Genomic DNA, 22,736 nt, shown 5'->3' with positions numbered 1-22,736 from the left:
ATGTATAAAAACATAAGTAGGAAGGTTCTCATACTAGACAAAAAATGTATACCACTGCCGAACCGGTTTGGCTCAGTGGATAGAGCGTCAGCCTGCGGACTCAAGGGTCCCAGGTTCGATTCCGGTCAAGGGCATGTACCTGGGTTGCGGGCACATCCCCACTGAGGGCTGTGCAGGAGGCAGCTGATTGATCTCTCTCATCAATGTTTCTAACTCTCTATCCCTCTCCCTTCTTCTCTGTAAAATTCAATAAAATATATTTATAAAAAAAAAAAAAAAAAAAAAAAGTATACCATGTATGTATGTATGTGTATATGTGTATCATTAGAAAATATGTATATATATATAATGCATATACATATTTTCTAATTACTATGTATGTATGTGTATATGTATATAATTTAAAAATATTTATACATACAATTTAAGATTTGTTTATGGTATTTTCTAATGTATAGATACTATAGATTTGTTTAAGATCCAAATCCACCAATCCTTCCTCTTGCTATAGGCCCCATACTTAGAAATTCCCAAGTTTAATATAAATTTATTTATTTATTTTTGAGCATTTGGACTTTGTTTTTATTTTTTACATTCAAATTTTGGGTCTCTTTGGAATTGCCTTTGGAGTTGGGGGATGAAAGAATTGTGTGCATACTCCTCTTGCCCTAGCTGTTCACTGGTATTCTGACCAAGATGCCTGTTCTTATGGGTTGTTAGTTTGTAAGGTTTGCTCCTCATACCTCGGTGGATAATTCGTTTTCTCTGGCTTAAATCTGGACTAGTTTTGCTATAAATCAGTGCATACTTATCAATTTGACTTAACTAACAGATCTGCACAAAACTTCAATTTAAAGAAACTTACACCCAGTATTTAATTCTGCAAGAAAAGCAGTAGTCAGATTAATCAGTAAACATTGCTTCACCTCAGTAAAAATGTGCTTCATCTGGGCTTGTTTATTCCTAAATCGCTTGATCTTCTGTGCGATGCGAGGATCCTTTTCGAGCTCTTCCATCGTGGCCCATTTACAGTGTAAGTAGGAACTATCCAACGACACATAACTTGTGAGACAAGCACAGAACTAGCAAATCACTAAGCTTTAAAATGTTCCAATAAACAGGATAACCATCTAACACAGAAGCAACTGGAGTGGTTTGTTGTGAAACTGCTGGAGATTTGGCCTACAAGGGCTTTGCCCTTAAAGCAGTGGTTCTCAACCTGTGGGTCGCGCGACCCCTTTGGCAGTCGAACGACCCTATCACAGGGGTCGCCTAAGACCATCCTGCATATCAGATATTTACATTACAATTCATAACAGTAGCAACATTACAGTTATGAGGTAGCAACGAAAATAATTTTATGGTTGAGTCACAACATGAGGAACTGTATTTAAAGGGCCAGAAGGTTGAGAACCACTGCCTTAAAGGCAAAAACAGGAGAAACAATGGAGCAATTCCAAGCAATGGAGCACTCTGCAGCTTCTATAGAAAGAAACTGGCTCAGAGCAGAGGGCAGATGCAGGCAGGCTATCATTACACATTAGTGAAAGTGGGTGTGTAACAGAGAACTAAAGAAAAATGCATGGGGGGAAAGTATAGGCTATAAGAACAGTGGTTTTCCACCCTGGGTGCAAATGAGAATCACACAGGGAGTTTTAAAAAACACCAATTCTTAGGACATACTCCCAGGGTCTGAGTCAACAGGTCTTGAGTGGAGCAAGGGCTTCAGTAGTTTGAAAGCTCTCAGGTGATACTATGTGCAGCCAAAGTTGAGCACTATCACATAAGTGAACTTGAGTCAACTAACTGTGGGTCATGCCTTAGGGGCCATCCTTGAAAAATACAGAAGATGAAGTGAAAGGAAGTTTCATTTATATAAAATTCAAATACAAATAATGTATTAAATAGACGTACAAATTTCTATACTTAACGTAGAACAGCTCCAAGTCAAATGGGGGTTCTCCAGGGTGAACCTGTAACCAAGAGCAAGCAGTTAATCAGCCCAGATATCTGCAGATCGCCTTTGTATGCCAAAAGAAAACGTAAATCAACATCTCTGCCTGGTTTTAATACAGATTTCTTGAGGACATATTCATTTTTCCAGGTCTTTTTCTGACAGCTACTGAGCAGGGTTAATAAGGCTGAATACACAGTTAGCTATAAGATCAAAAAGAAAACAATGATCCTCCCAGTGTCCTTCCAAGGTCCAGGCTGGGACAGTGTTGGTTCAGCTGATAACCGCAAACTGGCCCAGGGCTCTGAGACCCGCGAGGAGCAGAGCCTGATGCAGAAGTAAGAACATGTGTTATATCTCTGGAGTCCCCTCCCCCATGACCGTCACCCCAAACACCAGTGGTGTTCACTCTCAAAGTAAGGAATGTTACTTTCATAAATACTTGAAGTGTTTATGCTCTCACTGGCACTTTCACTCAGGAACTTTCTCTAGAGAATACTTACAATGGCCCTGGGATATCTAAAGGAAAAACCCCAATGTTTCCATCTTGCCATCTCTTCGTCTTGGTTCTCTGATGACTTTCAATGGCCTACAGAAACTAAGGGATAAAGATCTTTTGCTAGGATCACAATGGTGGAAAAAATCAGTTTGGGCCATTCTCAAATATTTAAGAATTTTATGTCCTACAATAAGTGTTGACTAGCTTATCTCATACTCCAACTAGGAATGACCATCCCAGATTCTCTAGCCAAACATCTCTATTTTTAAAAAATACATTTTTATTGATTTGAGAGAGGAAGGGAGGGGGGAGAGATATAGAAACATCAATGATGAGAGAGAATCATTGATCGGCTGCCTCCTACATGCCCCAAACTGGGGATCGAGCCTGAAACCCAGAATATGCCCTGGCTGGGAATCGAACCATGACCTCCTGGTTCATAGGTCGATGCTCAACCACAGAGCAACACCAGCTGGGCTAGCCAAACATCTCTTCACAGAGGATATAATCTGTGCTAGTGATATAAAAGCCAAAATAGTAAGTCACCGACCTCCTGGACAGTCTTAGATGCCAGGATCTTCTCAATGATGTTTGCATCATCTTCTGGAGGCTCCTGGAGATGGGGGTTAAAAGGAAAAGAGAATCACTAGCAGCACAGAATCCAAGAAATAATTCTGTTAAGAAATAATACAATAGGTACTACTAAATCCAAAAGTTCACCTTTGAATACTGATGCCTCCCTTCTCTAAGACCACAGAGTGATCAAAAGGTAGAAAATCTTTTAACCTCTGGGCACAATCCTATTTCCCGCCTCCACAAACAAACACATGCTGAAAAGTTATTCTGCTTTTCAGACTCTTAATTTCAGATCTGCCTTTACGCATCACTAAAACAGTCCAAGGACTTCCTTCCTCTGCCAAAACTGCCTACATGTTGCCACATGTAACTTTCAGAAAAGTGTAGAAGTTACCATCTGGGAGCTTTAGAATCAGAAGGTCCCAATTCTCTCTCTCTCTCTTTTTTAATCCTCACCGGAGGATATTTTCTCGTTGATTTTTAGAGAGTGGAAGAGATAGAAACACCGATATGAGAGAGACACATCAATTGGTTGCCTCCAGCATGCCCACCAGGGCCAGGAAGACTTCAACTGAGGTACATGCCCTTGACTGGAATCGAACCTGGAACCCTTCAGTCCGCAGGCTGATGCTCTATCCACTGAGCCAAACTGGCTAGGGCAGAAGGTCTCAATCCTAATACCCACCAGCCATTGTCTTTGGGCAAGTCAATGAACACCTCATGGTTTCCAAATCTATTAATAAAGGAGTTAAAAATGAATATCTCACTGGATCACTGGGAGGATAAAATGGCATGTGAAAACATTTTTGGAGAGTAAGCCCTATGTAGATGGAAGGTGTAATTACTCCCTTCTAAATTGTACCATCTTTCCCCTCAGTATCTGGAAATGGCTGTTTCATTGATCAACCTTTGACTACAAATCCCAATTGACACAAATTAATTTCTTCCTTTACTACTCTAGATACACATCAACATTTCTATGCTACTAATTTCCATGAAATTTCTTTTATAGAGTATTCGATCTTTAAAAATCGGCATTAAAAAAGGACAAACTTGCCCTGGCTGGTGCTCAGTGGTTAGAGCATTCTCCTGCAGACCAAAGGGTCTCAGGCTCAATTCCTGGTCAAGGGCAAGAACCTCAGTTGCAGGTTCCCCAGTCCAGGGAGGGGCGTGTGAGGGAGGCAATCAATTGATCTCTCTCTCTCTCTCTCTCTCTCTCTCCCCCATATTTCTCTCCCCCCCACTACCTCCCTCCCTCCCATGCTCTAGAAAGCAATGTAAAAGATATCTTCAGGCGAGGATTAAAAACAACATAAACAAAAAAAACCTGAAAAACTTTAAAAAAGGATGCATTGAATCAGAACACTCTTGCATTTAACATTCTTTCTAGGACTTTAAGTAGTTTTATTTCAGTGGTTTCCTATACAATATAAGACTGTCCCAGACCTAGTATTTATCATGGTATGAGATTTAGAACTGTGTATAAAAAGAATGTTCATCACAACAACCGTAACTCTCAAAATAACTACTAGGTATACCAGTTAATAATGCATATTTTTTCAATAGATGGAGTTACACATATGTTGATATATATGCGATTTGATATTTATGCTATTTTGTTGTATTGACAGCAAGCTTCAAAACTTCATATGTCAAATTTGCTGAAGGTGTTAACATCATAGATATTTTTACGCTTAAAAATGTCGAATTCCGTGCTAAAAAAAGAGCATTTGTGGGAAGTTTTAATTCATTATTTTGAAGAAAAAGTTATCTTATACTTCGGGAAGCTTATGGTGAATATGCTCCATCTCAAGATACTTGTGAACGCTGGTTTAAACGCTTTAAAGTGATGATTTCGATGTGAAAGACAAAGAACATCCAGGTCAACTGCAAAAGTTTGAAGACCAACAATTACAAGCATTATTGGATGAAGATGTGTGTCAAACTCAAAAAACAACTTGCAGAAAGATTAAACGTTGCTCAGCAAACAATTTCTGATTGTTTACAAGCAATGGGAAAGATTTTAAAGGAAGGAAAATGAGTGACACATCAACTGAACGAAAAGACAAATGGAAAACTGAAAAGTCATCAGTAAAATGTTGCAACGGCACCAAAGAAAGTCTTTTTTGCATCGAATTGTGACTGGCGATGAAAAGTTAATTTATTTTGAGAATCCCAAAAGCACAAAATCATGGGTTGATCCAGGTCAACCATCAACATCGACTGCAAGGCCAAATCGCTTTGGAAAGAAGACAATGCTCTGCGTTTGGTGGGATCAGGAAGGTGGGTGTATTATGAGCTACTAAAACCAAGTGAAACCATTAATACTGATTGCTACTGACAACAAATAATCAATTTGAACCACGCTTTGATCGTAAAACAATCAGAATGGGCCAGAAGACATGGAAAAGTAATTTTGCTTCATGATGACGCACCATCACACACTTCAAAACCAGTTAAAGACATGTTAAAAGATCTTGCCTGGGCCCTAACCAGTTTGGCTCAGTGGATAGAGCATCGGCCTGCGGAGTGAATGGTCCCAGGTTTGATTTCGGTCAAAGGCATGTACCCTGGTTGCGGGCACATCCCCAGTAGGGAGTGGGCAGGAGGCAGCTGAATCGATGTTTCTCTCTCATCGATGTTTCTAACTTTCTATCCCTCTCCCTTCCTCTCTGTAAAAAAATCAATAAAATATATATTATATATATAAAAAAAGATCTTGCCTGGGAAGTATTAACTCATCCTCCGTATTCACCAGACCTTGCTCCTTCAGATTACTACTTGTTCTGATGGATGGCACACACACTTTCTGAGCAGCACTTCAAATCGTACAAAGAATTGGAAAATAGGGTCTCTGAATGGTTTGCCTCAAAACAAGAAAAGTTCTATTGGGAAGGTATCCTCAAATTACCTGAAAGATGGGGAAATGTGTAGCTAGCGATGGAAATTACTTTGAATAAAGCATTTTCGATGTTTCTCTTGAAATTACCGTGTTTTCTTTAATTACAAAATCTGCATTACTAACTGATACACCTAGTATTTGGGTGCCTGATCAGAACTTTCCAAAAGGACGGTATATTCTGCGTATCACTGTCTACCCATTCTAGGGTTCGGTTGTCACAAAGCCATACCACTACAGAAAACTTGTATTTTCTCAGATCTTAAAATCAAGCTTTTCCCAGAAAAGTGATAGTTTACAAAAAATTAGGAGGGCAGATGGTAGGAAAAAAATGTGGAAATCAGCAGGCACGGACAGATGCTCCCAAAGGTTACAAATATTACGTCCCCCCAAACACATGGCATTGTGCTAGGTGCCATGCAGAAGTTAATACAAAATGACAAGTCTTTTTCCCACAGCTCAACAAGAAGGCAAGTGAACTATGCCTACCATACAACAGGAAGAAGCTTTTGTTTTTCTGTTTAAGTATTTGTTCTGTTTGATTCTTAAGCACAAGTTAGGAAAGGAGGAGGCAGTTTATTGCTTACTGCTTGTCTTCTCCCATTCGATATAAACCTTTTGAGGGCAGAGATCCTTATTTGTTTTATTCATTGATGTTGCTCGATATCTCAAAAATGCCAGGCAACAGTGGGTGACCAACAAATATTTGTTGAATTAGAAGAGAGTCCCAACAAATATTTGTTGAACTGTTGAAGAGAAAGAGACTTTATAGTGTCAGTCTTTAAAATTTTAGCCATTCTAATGTATGTGTAGTATTGTCTCATGCTTTAAAAGGAAATAAAGCATCAAACTCACAAGGACCACAGACTGCAGACCGTTAATTATTTTTAATCTACATCATGTAATTAAAAAGTCTCCCCCTTCTCCATATCCTTGGACCTATCCTATACTATCAGCATGGCTAAGAGAAAAGGGCCAAAGCAAGGTGTTCTCTCTCTCTTTCCTTCCTTCCCTACTTCCCGCCTTCCTTCCTTCCTTTCTTCCTTCCTTCCTTCCTTCCTTCCTTCCTTCCTTCCTTCCTTCCTTCCTTCCTTCTTTCCTTCCTTCCTTCCTTCTCCTTCCTTCCTTCCTTCTCCTTCCTTCCTCTTCCTTCCTTCTCCTTCCTTCCTTCCTTCCTTCTCCTTCCTTCCTTCCTCCCTCCCTCCCTTCCTTCCTTCCTTCCTTCCTTCCTTCCTTCCTTCCTTCCTTCCTTCCTTTTCTTTTTAACATTTGTTATTGATTTTTCAGAGAGAGAGGAAGAGAGAAAAATCAATGTGAGAATGAAACATCAATTGTCTGTCTCCTACACAAACTGTTCTAAGCCAGGAACCAGGTATGTGCCCTGACTGGGAATTGAATCCACAATCTTTCAGTGCACGGGATGTCGCCCAACCAACTGAGCCACACCAGCCAGAGCTAGATGTATTTTCTTGAGCAGTAAAGATCACTACCCCGACCCTGCAGCCAACAAACAGTGCTCTATGAGAAGCCGGCAGGTGCTAGGTTAAGAGAAACTAGATTAATGAACCAACTTCTTTCCTAACTTCCTACTTCCTTCCTAATTTCCTTCCATATTATTTACTGAGTGTCTCTTAAGTTTATGCACTGGTCTTACAGAAATAAATGAGCTATAGTCTTCATCATCAAGAAATGACCAGACATGCTAACACAATGCTTTAAAAGTTACTGGGTATGGCATCATACATATAGTATGCAGGGACCTCAAGTGTTCAGTTGATGGATTTTTACATGTATACATACACACTTGTGTTAAGTACCATCCAGAGCAAGTTATATAACATTTCCAACATTCTGGAAAACCCTTGTGCTCTCATGGGAAGTAACTACTATTCAGACTTCTACCACTATTAATTAGTTTTTTTATTAAACTTTATATATAAATTGAATCGTTATAGTACATGGTTTATTCTTCTGTATTACTGTGTAGTATTTTGTTTTATAAATACATCAACATTTATTTATCCATTTTACTGTTGAGGAATATTTGGGTTGCTTCCAATGTTTGTGTATGTCTTTCCACTCAGATATCTTGGATACATACATAGGAGTGGAATTACTAAACTATTATATGTTGGGTTTTAACAGATACTGTCAACATTTTTTCCAAAGTGATCTCAACATTTTTTACAGCCACAAGCAAGGTATGGATGGTTCACCTGACTTGATATTGTCAGTCTTTAAAATTTTAGCCAGCTAGTGGGTGTGTAATATTATTGTCTCTTTAATTCACATTTCCCTGATAACTGTGGCTGCTGAAAACCTTTTCATATGCTTATTGGCCATGTGAATATCCTCTTTGTGAAGCTCCTATTCAAGTCACTTGCCTATTTTTAAAATTGTCCTCTGTTTTGATTTGCAAGAGTTCTTTATGTATTTCTGATTAGTAAAGAAATCTTGTTGGCTCTTCCTTCAAAATATGTTCAGAATCCAACCGTTTCTCACCATTTCCACTGCTTATACCCTGATCTAAACCACCTTTTTTTCTCACCCAGATTATTCCCAAGAGCCTCCTCACTAGTTGCCCTGCTACTCTGTTCTCAAACATTCACAAGGGTCCTTTTTATTATGACACCTTTTGCTTAAACTGCTTAAAATATTTCTCTAACTCAGAATAAGCCATGGCTGGTGTGGCTCAGTTGGTTGAGCATCGTCCCATGCACAGAAAGATTGCTGGTTGATTCCCAGTCAGGGCACATATCTGGGTTGTGGGCTTGATCTGGTAGAGGGCGTGCAGGAGGCAGCCGATTGATGTTTTGCTCTCACATTGATATTTCTCTCTCCCTCTCCTTTCCTCTCTCTCTAAAAATCAATAAAAAAAGAAAAAATAATAACAATAAAGTCAAAGATCTTCCAAAAGTCTACAAAACTCTATAGTATCTGTACCCAGTCTCCCATCTCATCTTGTTACCTTTAAGGTCTCCTTGCCTGTTCCTCATATATACAGGGACTTTGCATAGGCTATTCCCTCTGCCTGACATGCTCTTCACCCCTACATAACTCCCTTGCTTCTTTACTTCCTTCAATTCTTTGCTCAAATGTTACCTTTATAGTCCAACACTGACCACCTTGTTTAAAACTGTAATCCCCATTCTTGAAATCCTTATCACTCTCTTATTCTAATTTTTTTTCCCCATAGCACTTACCACCACTGACTACACAATTTTCTTATTTTTAGGTTTACTAGCAGCCATTCCCTAGAAAATGTTACCCTTTGGAAGTTTTGAACTTATCTGTTTGGCTTCACATCACACATGGGTTCAAAATCTGGCAAATATCTGGAGGGAGAGATTGGTGGTGTGTTGGTTGCAGGCTTCTTCTTCATTTGCTGTAGGCTCCTTTCATGAGGGCAGAAATTTTTGTCTCTTTTGTTTCTTGATGTTATCTTGAACACTACTTGGCATATAGTAGGTGCTCAATAAATATTTTTGAATAAATAATGCCAAGAGATTTTTGCTATACAACTTTGTAACAGTATAAAGCAAGTGCTATGGGACCACAGAAGCCAGAGCATGTGGGAAAATGAGCAGAGGCTTTGGAAATACAGTGACACCTGAGTTAGACCTCTGCTAGCCAGCATTAAAGTGTCATAATTGCCAACTACCTTTCCAACCTACTGCTAAGTCTGCATAATCCAGACTAGAATAACCAGCAAGCACTCATACATACTGAGAGGAACAATTGCCTCTTCCTCACTACCAGATTCAAATATTCTCTTATTCTTACCTACCATGGAAAACAGGAAAAGATGGTTTCTGAGGGTAGAATTTTGATTGCTATTCAGAGTTTTTAACTAGGACCAAATCCAAGGAAACAGTAACACATGGATGAAGAAAGCACAGGACCTTATTCTGACTACTAAAAGGATGGAGGACTTAAATATTCTTAATTATAGAAAATTTTCAAGTAAAAAATTAAGAAATTTGAGATAAATTTTCAATTTTTTTTTTTTTGGCAGGGGTTAAAAAAATCAATGGTCATCATCAAAATACTGAAAACAGGTTCTTACTCTATCCTAATAAAAGGAAAGGAGAGTAGCATTTTCAAAATACGCATCAAAATAGGAAGGAAATTGGGAAATCAAGATTTTTTTTTCCTAAACAGAGATTGTGCATAAAAGTAAGACCATGTGTGTATAAACACTTAGTGTATACAGATACACACAGATATAAACTAAATCTGCTTGCCAAGCACACTTCCATAACAACCATCTGTTCTCAACTGCTTGGAATTTTCTCAAATCATCCTTCAAAGAAGACCATTTTAATTCATTCACATTTATGTCAGAGACTCACATAATTAAACAGTTTTTCTTAGAAAAAATTTCAAACGTTTTCAAACCAATTTGCTCCCAACTTCAACCAAGCACCTGATTTACTTCTATTTAACTAACCATAAGGAGAGACTATAACAAGAAGCACATCACCTTTTCAAATCATCAAGTATTTCCCAAGTGTCAAGGAAATACAAAAGTAGCATCAAACAAGATGCCCAGTTTCAGGGGTTTATACTCATTCAGGGAAAGCAAAATTAAACAGATTTTTCTTAGATGTCCCAGGAAAAAGCTAATTAGTGTGATAGTAACCATAAGCTAACCAGAATGCAGAAGGCAAGAACAGCTTGGAATTCACAGAATAGATGGTGTTAGTTGGGCCCAAAAGAATGGTGGTTCATAAGAGGTCAGAAAACAGGAAGGAAAGCCAAAATGAACCCAAAGGATGAAAGAAGGAGTCTATGGGGAATAGGATGCATATTTGGAACACTCAGTAACCAGCAAAAGCATTATACACAATGAGGAATGGAAATAAATGAGGGTAAACAGGTGCAGCCACATTTTTTAAAAAATCAGGCAGGAGTTTCAACCTTTTAAAGGAGTTAAGAAGTAACCAGCTTAGATTCTTGAGCAGGACACTGAGAAACACCAAACTTTCTCTGGTATTGTGGGAAAATTAGTTTGGTAATGGATTAGGAGGACAGAGACTGCAGCAGGATGCTATACAAATGCACACTGCAATAACCTGAACACTGGCCTCAGCACAATGGGTAGCAGCAGAAACCAAGAGGAAATAAGTAAGGAGATGATCTGAAGAAAGATTCAGGGTGGGAAATGGTGGTTGTAGCCAATGAAGGAGTAGGAAGAATTGAGATCATCCACCCAGGCCAAGTGGATCGGAGCCAAAGCACTGAATCATGGAAGCTGGTACAAAACTAGAGCAGTGCCAAATGCCAAAGAGCACCAAGTCATTTTTGCCAAGGGGTCTGTTTGCAGGCTAGAGTGTCTGCTTGGAGCAAGAAGTAAATGAATACCAATGGGAAAAATATGCCAGTATAAAGAAATGGAGAAAACAAGAGGCTGAGAGAAAAAAGAAAAATATCTCATTCTTGTTTTTCTAACCTAGGAGTTAAAAATCATACCTGTTTACACAATGGGTTTTAAGCATATTTATTCATTATTCATATATTAAATAAATATGTAAGTACAACTCAGTACAAGTCTTTACGTTGGTACTACCTATGTTAGGTGAACATTATGCTAAACTAAAGTGACACTTGTTTTGCAAGTTTATAATCTGACTGAGGGAACAATGGGGAGTAATATTCAGAACAGTGTGACAGAGGCACTGACAAATCTGAAGAGTCACAGGCTCTGGACAAGTGGGATATGGATTCCAACTGACTCCTGACTTTGGTAATAATAAATACACAGTCGTAACACCACAAAACAGAGGCTGGAAAGTGCCATAAGTGAATTTTTGCCTGAACAGTTCCTGGGAATTCATGTAAATTTTACTTTATTGAAATTCATGCCTGAGAGATACAGAGAAGAAGAAAAAAAAGATACAAGCCCTATCCTTAAATAGTTCATGGTTTAGAACAGCAATTTTCAACTGGTCTGCTGCAAGAAATTTTGAAACATGCAATACCTGACTATTTAGTCAGGGACACTGACCTCTTTTTATTTAGATTGTCAAATTTAAAAAATGACAACAGTTAACACAACAACAGTCGTCCATTGTAAATGAACCAAATTACACCTATTTTTTTTTTTGTTCAGGCAAAATACAGTGTATTTTTTGGTGGGCTGCAGAATTTTAGTAATTATGAGTGTTATTAGAAAAAAAGTTGAAAACTGCTGGTTTAGAAGGAAAGCAAAAACTGGCAGGTGTTTAAAGGACAATGAAAAAGTTAATCATAGGAGAATGCTGTGGGAGCATAGGAGAGATGAACTTATCCCCAGCTCAGGGGGAGTAGGGAGCTTGCTGGGGGAGGCAATAACTGAGCTCAACCTGCCAGGCACAGGAAAAGGCCAAAGCAGAGCGGCTGTCTGCAAAGGCACAGTGGTGAGGCACAGGGGAGCACCATGAGTTGAACCTCATTCAAATTAAAGTCCTTTTGTTCCAAAAGGCAAAATCATACAAACCACACAAATTGTAGGAGGCAAAACCTGAGACAATCTTGTAAAAATCTATGCCCTGTAAATGTACAACTGTGAACGTTCCCCCTGTTCCAAGTACTAACATCCATGTGACAAAGAGTCGGAAAACAAGGAGTTTGTGTCAGGGTGGAAACTTATTTCCAGCCCCTCAATCCCAGCTCCTAGTAAGGGAACTGTCCTCTGGACTCTAAAGCAGGCTGTGCTAATCTGCCAGTCTTGAACTAGAATGATTGATGTGTAAAGATGTTTTTAGCAACTCACCACTAGGTAACCAATACTGAGGTTGCAATCTGGGGCTGGGACAGGGGCCAGCAGCCACAGAATTGGGCTGAGCATGCTGATAAGAGATAGCACAGAATTGCCAACAGGTGCCAGCGGGGCCTTTTTTATGCCTTTTCCACACCCTTCTCTGCCCCAAGCTAAAGCCAGCCAGCAAGCAAGCAGACACCATGCAAAGGGCCTCGGGAGAAAGATGAAAGAGAGCCTCATCTTCTTCAACTGATTTTCTGTGCCACTGGATGCTTTGAGGATTGCCTGGAATCCAAGATGAGATCCAAGGCTTTTAAGCTTTGCATTAGCCCGGGAAATCTTTGTTCACACCTCACCAGGAAGCCCAATAGATGAAAGTGAAGCTGTTTTGGTCCTGCAGCAGCCAGGGCTTTACGGAGCACTGATTTTGAAACCCACTCAACCCCCCTTGCAAGCTATCTGGTCTGCCCTGGGTGCTAGGCCAGGCCTATGGTCTGGTTGCTTTTCTGAACATCAGCACCAAAACCTCTTATCCGGCCTCTTTCTTGCTTAAATTTAGTAACAATTGTTGAGGCATAATTAATGCAAATTCAGATTCAATCTTGTATTTCACCATATAGTTCCCTCTCTTTGCAGTATACTTAAGAGGATAAAAAGAGCTTTAAGATACATACAATTTCCTGAATTGTTTCTGTCAGATCAGCTAATTCTGCCCTTCAGGTACCAGGAGAGAAGTCATAACAATAACTGAAATATAGTTAATGACTTAGGCTAAATGGCTAGGAGGAGAAAATAAAATATCTTATTGATTTTTTTAAAATATATTTTTATTGATTTCAGAAAGGAAGGGAGAGGGAGAGAGAGAAACATTAATGATAAGAGAGAATCATTGATTGGCCTGTCTTCTGCATGCCCCACACTGGGGATCGAGCCCACAACTCCGGGCATGTGCCCCAACCAGGAATCGACTACCCATGACCTCCTCAACCACTGAGTCATGCCGGCTGGGGCTCCCTTATAGTTTTTTAAAAACCAAACCAACCATAAACTCTCCAAGGAAGAAAAACCCATTATAAAGCAATATAATCCTATCAATGCACGGCAGTCTGTGAGGGCTACTCTTAACTATTTGCTTGAAAAGTACTACAATGACAATACGTCAATTATTATTCCTATTAAGTCTTATATTCCACATGAAACCAACTCTTAGTGCTGGTCACTGATCAACACCTACTATATAATTCTATGACCCGGGTCTTTCTGTGCCTCTTTCTTGATTAAAAAAGGAACAATGACCCCGTTTCTAGCTACCTTCCATGCCAAGAGAGTGAAAGGACATGTGAAGTTATGTAAAATTGCTTCAAATTGGAGGCCAGGTGGTTTCAATAGATAAAGGATTATCGGCTTCAGTGAGCCACACCGGCGCCCAGGAGAAAGGACAGGTATTTGTGCTGCTGCTGCACATGCAGAGCGTGAATTGTGCCAAGTCAGCAACAGTGACTCCGAACCAACAGATAGCCAGAATGTGCTGCTGGCAATGATGCCCCTCCTACATGCTCAGCCTGCTTCTCCTTTTGCTTCTAGTTTCTTCACTATAAGCTCCTTGGCACAGACCTCCTCCTCTTCAACATTTACCACTCTTCCTTTCTAACATCTGGGCATCAGGTCCTAATGCTATCTTCTTCCTCCTTGATGTTGCTGCCAGTGGAAAGTCCTAAAATGCAAATATGGCCATCCTGCTTCTCTGCTTGAGCCCATCGATGACTCCTATCCCTCTCTGATCTACAGTATAAAGGCCAAATACCTTAGCTGACATCCAAGGATCTACATTATGTGACTTGTTCTACCCACCACTCAGATCTCATCTCCCAGCGCTCTGCAAATTAGACCACAGCACTCAGCCACACTTGTCTATCATACCACAGCCTGTGGTACCATCCAGGCTCTGGGGCTGTAGTTCATGTTGGACATTACCCCTCCTAAAGCCCTGACTGCCCTCCCATTCCTGTCCATGCCTCCTTCTGTGCAGTTACAGTATCCAGCACATACTTCTAGGACTGCGCTTATCACGGTAGTAGGTCAGCCATACGCTCCTTCTCCTAGTTAAGGCTCCTGGGAGGCAGGGACCAACCCTTCATGCTCATCCTTGAATTCCAGGACCTGGTCTTGTGGTGGTCTCTCAGAACACAAGTTCCAACTGTAATGACTAGTTCACATGATTTTATTCACCGAACAACTATTTATCACATATCTGACTTTTCCATTCTAGTGAGAGAGACAACAAAATGAAATCATAAATCCAAATTACAAGTGTAGTAAGTGCTATGAAGGAAACACACAGGAGTGAAATACAGAATCACTAGGCTGAGGGACAGAAACCTACTTTAAAAGACGGTGAACCAGTCATGTAAAATGTAAAGCACATGGTAAAGAGCATTCCAGGAAGAAGGGACAACACATACAAAGGCCAGTAGGTGGGAAAGAACTGCTAGTTGAGGCATTAAAAGACAGCAAGTCTTTTGGCTGCAGTGTCATGAGAGGGATAAGGAAAAGTCATTTATCTGAAAAATGCATTTGGTGAAACAGTGTAATGGTAGAGGATCCTGCTTGGCACAGTGAGGGTCTGAATTTTATAAGCAGTAGTTAAAATGATCTTACTTGTGTTAGCAAATAGCCACAGAACAACTCCACCAGGTAGACCAACTTCCCATGCAAAGGCCGTACCTCTGCCTGCCAAGCCAGGGTAGAAGCTGAGAGGGCAGATGCTCGGCCAGCTCCAAGAACAGCGATTGTTTCCCCATCGTCATCCACCACTTTGAAATCCAGGTCCTCGTTGTATTTTCTGCGCTTCACTTGCCGTCCAGAGCGTCGTTTCTGCAAGGAAAACACATCAGAGAGCTCTGTGAGTCAGAGGCAAAAACTTGTAAAAGAATACTCTCAACTATACTCACTAACATGCAAAGGAGACCTTTCTTACATTACAAAAGGAGTCTTCCTTAAACACAACTCTTTTAAGAACTAAATTCGCTCAAAATGGGACCTAATTGAGGGAGGGGATCCAAACTGTGGGGAGCTGAGAAGGTGTAGTCTTGAAATCCAGTGAGGCATGTTTCATTCATCAACGGCAGTGACTTTCTCACCTCTTTCTAGAATTGGGTTCTATTCCAGTAAAACAGGGATGGGAGGTAAACTCCATCATCTTTGAGGTCCCTTCTACCCTAGCTGGAAGCTCTGATTTTATGACAATGATATATAATAGTTGATTTTGGCTTTGCTTAAATTCACCAACTTACATAATTCCTAAATTAAATAATACCAATTTTATTAGAATCTTATAATACTCCTTGAAATACAGGGAGACATGAGAGATCTTAAGTGTGACAAAACAAGACTCATGAGTCACCATCTGAGGACTCCTCTATAATTAAGCAGCTTGTGACCTTTCAGAGACAACATTCTGCAACAAAGTGGCCCAGTGGCTTTCCTCCAACATAAAAACACATGGTTCATCTCTGTATACACATCATCCAGGCAGCAGAAACACGCTGGGAACCATTCACCAGCTAGCTCACTCTCAAGTACGTAAACCTTAAAAAACAAAACAAAAGCAAAACCCCGCCTCCCTTATTTCCTACAAGATATCTCCTGAGCCTCTCTTAGCCTTCCCCCCATTTCTTCACCGTGTCACCTCTGATGCTTAACTTTACATGAGGGGTTCTACATAGAAAGCTGCCCTTAGTCCCACATACAGATCACCATTCTAGAAACACTTAACCTCCTGCCAACTCCCATCAACCCAATGTGCTTTCTTCTCTGCCAATCAGATATCTAGCAGCCACAAGCCCAAATTTATAGGCAGTGAGTGAAGGTTGGCTCTGACACCCCAGACACTACTACTTATTACCACGATGACATCAGGAGCTGACACCTTCCTACAATGAAGATCACCTAGAAACCTATGAGGGTCCAGATGGCACTGAAGTTAAAGCGAGTCGGTCTTACTTTCAATGGTCCCCTGCAGCAGCACAGTTCAGATGAACTGCTATGGGCATCAGAGGAGATAGCACTTCAAACGGGAGACTCATGTTGCTTCACTCAGGGAGCGCATGCTGACCAAGGTCATATCTCACTAAGGTCATGTCCTACCAGGGGCATGGGCACACTTGGCATATTGTCAGAAACTGCATGTAGGTGGGCAACTCCTTGTTTTCATGTTTGGCCAAACTTTCCTTCCTATTTTGGCATAATAAATACATCCTGACTTTTCCAGCATCTAGGACTATAAAAATGTCCTTGTGCAGACTGGCCCAGCCTTGAGTCCTAAATGCATACTTACATTGCAAAACAGGGCCCTGTGCCTTACCTAGCTTAGCTCTCAACTTCATTTTCCACATTCATTCTCTCTGCAGCCAAATATGCTCCTTTCCAAGAAGGAAGCAAACACCACTAAAAAACTGGGAGATTATTTCATATTAATAATATTATACTAAAGGTCAGGATGCTAGGGAAAAGGTCTGTGATCTTTTGGTGCTTACCCACCAAAACAATGAAAGCCCAGCTTAGGCCTGTGCACAAGGGATGTAGGCTTGAGAGGGAGAGGAGTGACAGGATCGAGTCAGCAAGATCCCATCTAGCAGCCGTAACCTTCACCAGGGCTCCGGGTCACAGCTGTACCTGGCTGTCTGTAGACTCAGTGGATTCCTCAGGACTCCGCAGGGATGGGTTCGGCAGGCCCTGATCCAGCTCTAAACTCTCCACTGTGGTTTCACTTTTCCTTTTTCCTTTCTTCTTTTTCTCCACTGGGGTTGGTCCTTGCTCCTTGCTACAAGGAGAAATTCAGAATTAAACCTATTGGGCAGTTTTTGAAACTAAGATTTCTCATATGATCAAAGTTATGATATCACATCCTGGAATCCTTGGACCAGGGTAGGCTTTAGTTGAAAATCTAAAAGAATTTCTTCCCAAAAATATACAAAAACATGGGAAGAAATAGCTTTCCATGCAGAATTCACTTTTTTACACCCCTATTGTGACTCCTATGGCTATGATTAATGTGATAAGAAATAAAATACAGTGGAACCTTGTTTCTCAAATGTCTTCCATCTCAAACAATTCGCTTCTCAACCTGACAACCCTTTCATGCTGATACCTGTATGATCAGTCACGCATCTCTCAGGTGACAAACAAAGGAGAGAATCCACGAATTTGAGTCAGTTTACCACTGCTAAAATCTCAGGATATTGTGCTGTGAATATTTTCGTGGGTTTTTTTTGTTTGTTTTGTTGCTGCTTATAATTATTGCTATATTTTATTTTTTACTGTACATTTCCTTTCTTTTTTATTAAATTATCATTTACATTTCATGTCCTTTTTGTTTTTAAAGTGTTTATAGATTAAACAGTACAATAGACATGTACTCTATATATAAGAAAGGTTAAACAGGGAATCATTTAGAGGTCTGGAATGTATTCATTCAATTTACATTATTTCTAATGGGAAAAAATGATTCGGTTTTTGAACAGCCTTCCGGAACGAATTGAGTTTGAGAAATGAGGTCCCACTTTAATATGAACATTGCCAAAAACCTCACTTCCAGTTTATATAAATGTCTTCTCTAGGAAATGCACTTGCTTTGCAGATATTGAGAAACATCAAATTTCAATCTCCCTTTAAGTCACATGGGAAGAGACATCTCCCTAATCTGTCATCGTCCTCTATTGAGAATAATCTATGTATAAGACTCAAAGTGAGTACTAAAAACTCAAAAATGAAAAATGAAGACAACACTGTCCCTGCCTTGAGGAGATTACAATTATGAAAATTCCAAAGACCATGCAGAGCCACAGTCCAAAGTCCACCCATTCTGCAACCCTGCTAAGATGGCAACATCTCCTCTAAAAAGCCTTCCTGACCCTCCTACCGCATAGAATCTCTTTCCTACACTCCCAAAGCATTTCAACTGTTCTTTCCTTAAGGTACTCAAACTCTGATCTGTCACCAAAGTTAGTCATTAACTCTGACATGGGCTCAGTACCATACAGTGCCTGGATCCTCTGCAGTTGCTCGATAAACATTTGCTGAATGGACGACTTTTCCTAGAGGACAATATGTATTTGGTTAAGTTGTATATTCGCCTTATGCCTTATACATAATAAGTATTAAATAAATATTTATTGAATATATAGACAAATGGAGTTTATCAATGGATGGATTAGATTACTTATCATTGGGGAGATCTGGGAAAATGTATTTGAGTGGGGATATACATAGAATTTTGGCAGAAGATTGGAATTATCATTATCATAGCTAATACTTATATAACAATACATGCAGGCACAATCACCATCATCCTCATCACAACTAATACTTATAAATGATACATGCAGACACAGTTCTCTAAGTCCTTTACGTGAATTACCTCCTTTACTTTTCACAACAACCTTATAAGGCAGATACTAGTCTTATTTGTCTCATTTTATCAGTAGGCACAATGAGGTTCAGTTAGATTTCCAGGGTAACATGACTAGTGAACAGCAGAGAAAAGATTTGAACCCAGACATGCTTTTAACCATCATGACATTTTGGGAAATGGAAGAGTTTTAAGAGCACATTTAGTAAAAGACAGTCTATGTGGCTGGGTGACAGGGAAGTGAACAGAAGTACTAAGTGACAGAGCTGAAAAGAAACCAGGGGTATACCAGCCTAGAGAGTTTAGATTTCAACTTCATTCTGTGTGAAAGGGCCATGATGGTATGCTCAAACAAGAGGCAATGAAGACCTAGGCTAGATATAATCAATAAAAACTCAAAGGTGGAAATAATTTTAAAGATTCAGCTGAAGTAGAACCAGTAAGTCTTGGCAAATGACAGAATGGGAAATGTGGATATTTTCCATCAAGTGAGTTACTGGATGGTGTCGGGGGAAAGGAGAACCGAGGGCCTTGTTTGGAGAAGGGAAATCCAGCATGATGAACTGTGGCAGGACTAGCAGCCGGTGATGAGTGGTCAGCACAAACAGCCCACCCCCAATTCCCCAGGTTGAAGACTGGCGGGTCTACCTATAAGGAAAGTTATGAAAATTATTCTGGTCCAACTGAAGGCAATGAAACTCAAGGGGTCCTGCCATTTTAGAGGATTACACCTTTGAATAAGAGGTTTGCCCTCTCAAGCAGGGGGCGGGAAGCAAAACTTCTTCCACTTTTCAGTTCAGGACAGGAGACTCAGGTGAAACAGTTTTAAAAGATGCTAAATTTTCACAGGAATATGTATCTCATGTTATGTGGCTTCTCACTAAGAAAACTGTATAGCAATTTATATTCTACAAAGCACTTTTTGTGTTCTGAGCCTCACTGAACTGTTAAAACTGCGATTCCTTGAGGGAGCAGAGCAGATGAGTCATCTACTGCAGATGAAGAAACAGGTTTGAAAGCAGCATAGGCCCCAAAGTCAGCAGCAAAGCAGAGCCCAGCACTTAGCTATAAAAAAGAGGAATCTCTTACCATTTGGGGCAACATGGATGGACCTGGAAAGTATTATGCTAAGTGAAATCTGAGAAAGACAAATGTCACATGATCTCACTTATTTGTGGAATCTAATGAATAAAATTAATTGACCACCAAAATAAGACTGGAAGCCTAGAGGCATGGAACAGACTGACATACGTCATGGTGCGGTTGGGCGGGCGAGAAGAGATAAACCAAAGAACTTATGTACTTATATGCATAGCCCATGGACATGGGCAATAGGGCAGTGAAGACCTAGAGGCTGGGAGGAGGCGGGTAAAGGGGGAGAAAATGGGAGGTATCTGTAATACTATCAACAATAAAAAAATATATTTAAAATTATAACAAAAAAACCCCTTGATTTTATAATAAAACATATACCCACTTTAAAGAAAGCATCTGCCATGTGTTTACGACATGCAAGAAACTTCAAATATATAAAACTACTAGAGGCTAAAATTGGTAGTTAGAAACTGGGTGTTAGATCTGAGTATGAGGAGAAAAGTCTGGGTATGTGTCACAACACTGTATTACAATGATTTTTTTTATTACTTTGCTCCCATGGATTCCGGTAATGAAATTTTTTATTTACCAAACAAACTGCATTATTTGAAAAAAGATTAATCTTCCCATTTTTAAATTAAATCTTATAACATGTCTATCAAAGTCTTAGCAGATAAGAATCAGTTACTGCCATAGTGAGTTGCCACAATTCCCAAGCTCAGAATGACTGAAAACAGCGCATGATGGCAATCACTGCCCCACAGACATGCATAGGTCTGGGGAGTCCAGCCCGAGAGCCACTGCTCCACCCGAGGAACAACTCTTCAGAGAAGCGTCCAGTCCAGGCCTTGCCACAGGCTCTGATCTTCTTCCCAGGAGTACAACACTGAAAACAGGGATACTGCCCCCAAAGAGCTCATTTGCAAAATTAATTCAACTTTTACTTAATGCCCATATTAGTTCAGCCTATATCCAGAGAACTGAGTTGGGCACAGATTTTTTGAACATTGGTTAAAAGAAAAAAATGCAAAAAACCTCTAATTGTTTTGGTGCAGATATAGTCAGCTGTAGACAAAATGAGAAACAAATCACCCTGTCCTCAGTGCCTTTAAAACAAATCCCACTTTCCAGTCAGAATTGCTTTTCACTGATACCTCCCTAACTCCAAATATGCTCATGCCTCTAGTTCCTTAGTTATCCACATGAAGAACAGTTACAGGCATCCTGATTTGAAAGTTAATGAATTTAGATCTTAAATATCTCCCCACTTCTTCCTCTACTCAATATTTTTGCTGATTTTAATCAAGACAACCATGTTTTAAATTTTCCTTAATTTTTCTTGTTAAACTTTCTTTTTCATAACCCATTTTTGTTTTGCAGACAAAGCTTCATCTTGATCTGAGGATTCTAACTTAAAATCTTACAAGTTCTTTTCTTTGACTTGTTTCTCCTGAAGACAGCTGTTCTGCTCATTTCTCTTTTCCTCTTCTTTGCTGCTTGCTTTCCTCACAGTCTCATGATCTTTGGTGAACTGTTCCTATTTAAAATGAATGATGTTGACAACGCAGGTGTCTGGTGAGGCTATCTGCTGCCTAATAAGTTACTTTCTCCAACAAGCCTTGGACTGGGAGGCCAGGCCTGGGAACATGCATACAGGTGCTGCCCCTCCCTCTCTTTTGCCCCTCCCCCTCCCTTTTAGAGTATGGGCAGGGAAAGGCAGAGAAGCTAGTGCCCCTAGACTCCCTTCTTGTGGATGTCAGTCTCCACTTGGAGCCCTAGAACCTTCCCCAGAGTAAACTGCTCAATATCCCTAGAGCAGTGGTTCCCAACCTTTTATTGGACATGCTCCACCTAAGCATCTCTAAAATCTGATGCCCCCCTCACCGTGACATACGATTCTTATTATTCAAAAAGTGAACTCCTAGGCAGTGGAGGAAGCCTAAAAGGCCATTAACTTGCTCTAAACAAGCTTCCAAAGAACATGGCATCCATGAAAGAGAAAAATAAAAGAACGAAAGGACAGCTGAAGCACTAAGGAAGAAATACACTAAGAAACTGTTAAAAAAAAATTCACTGTTAATAACTCATTCTCGAATTGCCCCCCTGTAGGGTGTGTGCCCCACGTTGGGAACCACGGCTCTAGAGCAATTGCCTGACTTCAGCCTAGAGCTGACAAACCACACTGCCATTCTGCAGATAGTCCCTGCAAGGTCTACTATGAGGAGGAAGCACTTCTACCTCTGCCACAAGCATAGCTCCTGCACATGCTCTGAGCTGGGACTCCCTCCACAGCATTTATCCATCAGATACCACTGGCCTTCCTCATCCAGAAATTCCTAACTTTGCTCATCTTTGAAGAATGTATTCCCTCTGTTCTTCCAGTCATTTCATTAAGATTTAATGAATGGAAAATAAAAGTATGCTCAGTCTACCATCATAAAATTGAAGATACCCCCCAAAGAACATTTATTTAAATGCATTTTGGTCTTTTGCTTCATTTTTTCTCATGTACTAATTCCTTTAATACCTGGCTCAATATTCACCTCTTCCAAGGGACTCCCT

At 40.1% G+C, this 22,736-nt stretch overlaps 1 protein-coding gene across 3 annotated transcripts in view; it reads right to left on the bottom strand.

The window, feature by feature from the left end:
- Positions 1–22,736, bottom strand: part of CHD6 (chromodomain helicase DNA binding protein 6) — a 178,978-nt gene that overhangs the window by 94,600 nt on the left and 61,642 nt on the right. For all 3 annotated transcript variants that reach the window (XM_070420947.1, XM_070420949.1, XM_070420948.1), the window contains exons 4-8: positions 17,345–17,492; positions 15,395–15,544; positions 3,004–3,066; positions 1,915–1,973; positions 927–1,044 (exon numbers count right to left, since the gene is read on the bottom strand). In XM_070420947.1, coding sequence (XP_070277048.1) covers positions 927–1,044; positions 1,915–1,973; positions 3,004–3,066; positions 15,395–15,544; positions 17,345–17,492 — 538 coding nt within the window. The remainder of the gene's footprint in view (positions 1–926; positions 1,045–1,914; positions 1,974–3,003; positions 3,067–15,394; positions 15,545–17,344; positions 17,493–22,736) is intronic.

Source organism: Myotis yumanensis, unplaced genomic scaffold (assembly GCF_028538775.1).
Source record: "Myotis yumanensis isolate MYYU_CA2020_CCGP unplaced genomic scaffold, mMyoYum1.0.hap1 SCAF_7, whole genome shotgun sequence".
Classification (NCBI taxonomy): domain Eukaryota; kingdom Metazoa; phylum Chordata; class Mammalia; order Chiroptera; family Vespertilionidae; genus Myotis; species Myotis yumanensis.
Note: the sequence above shows the minus strand (reverse complement) of the source record. Positions and strands in the feature narration are given on the sequence as shown.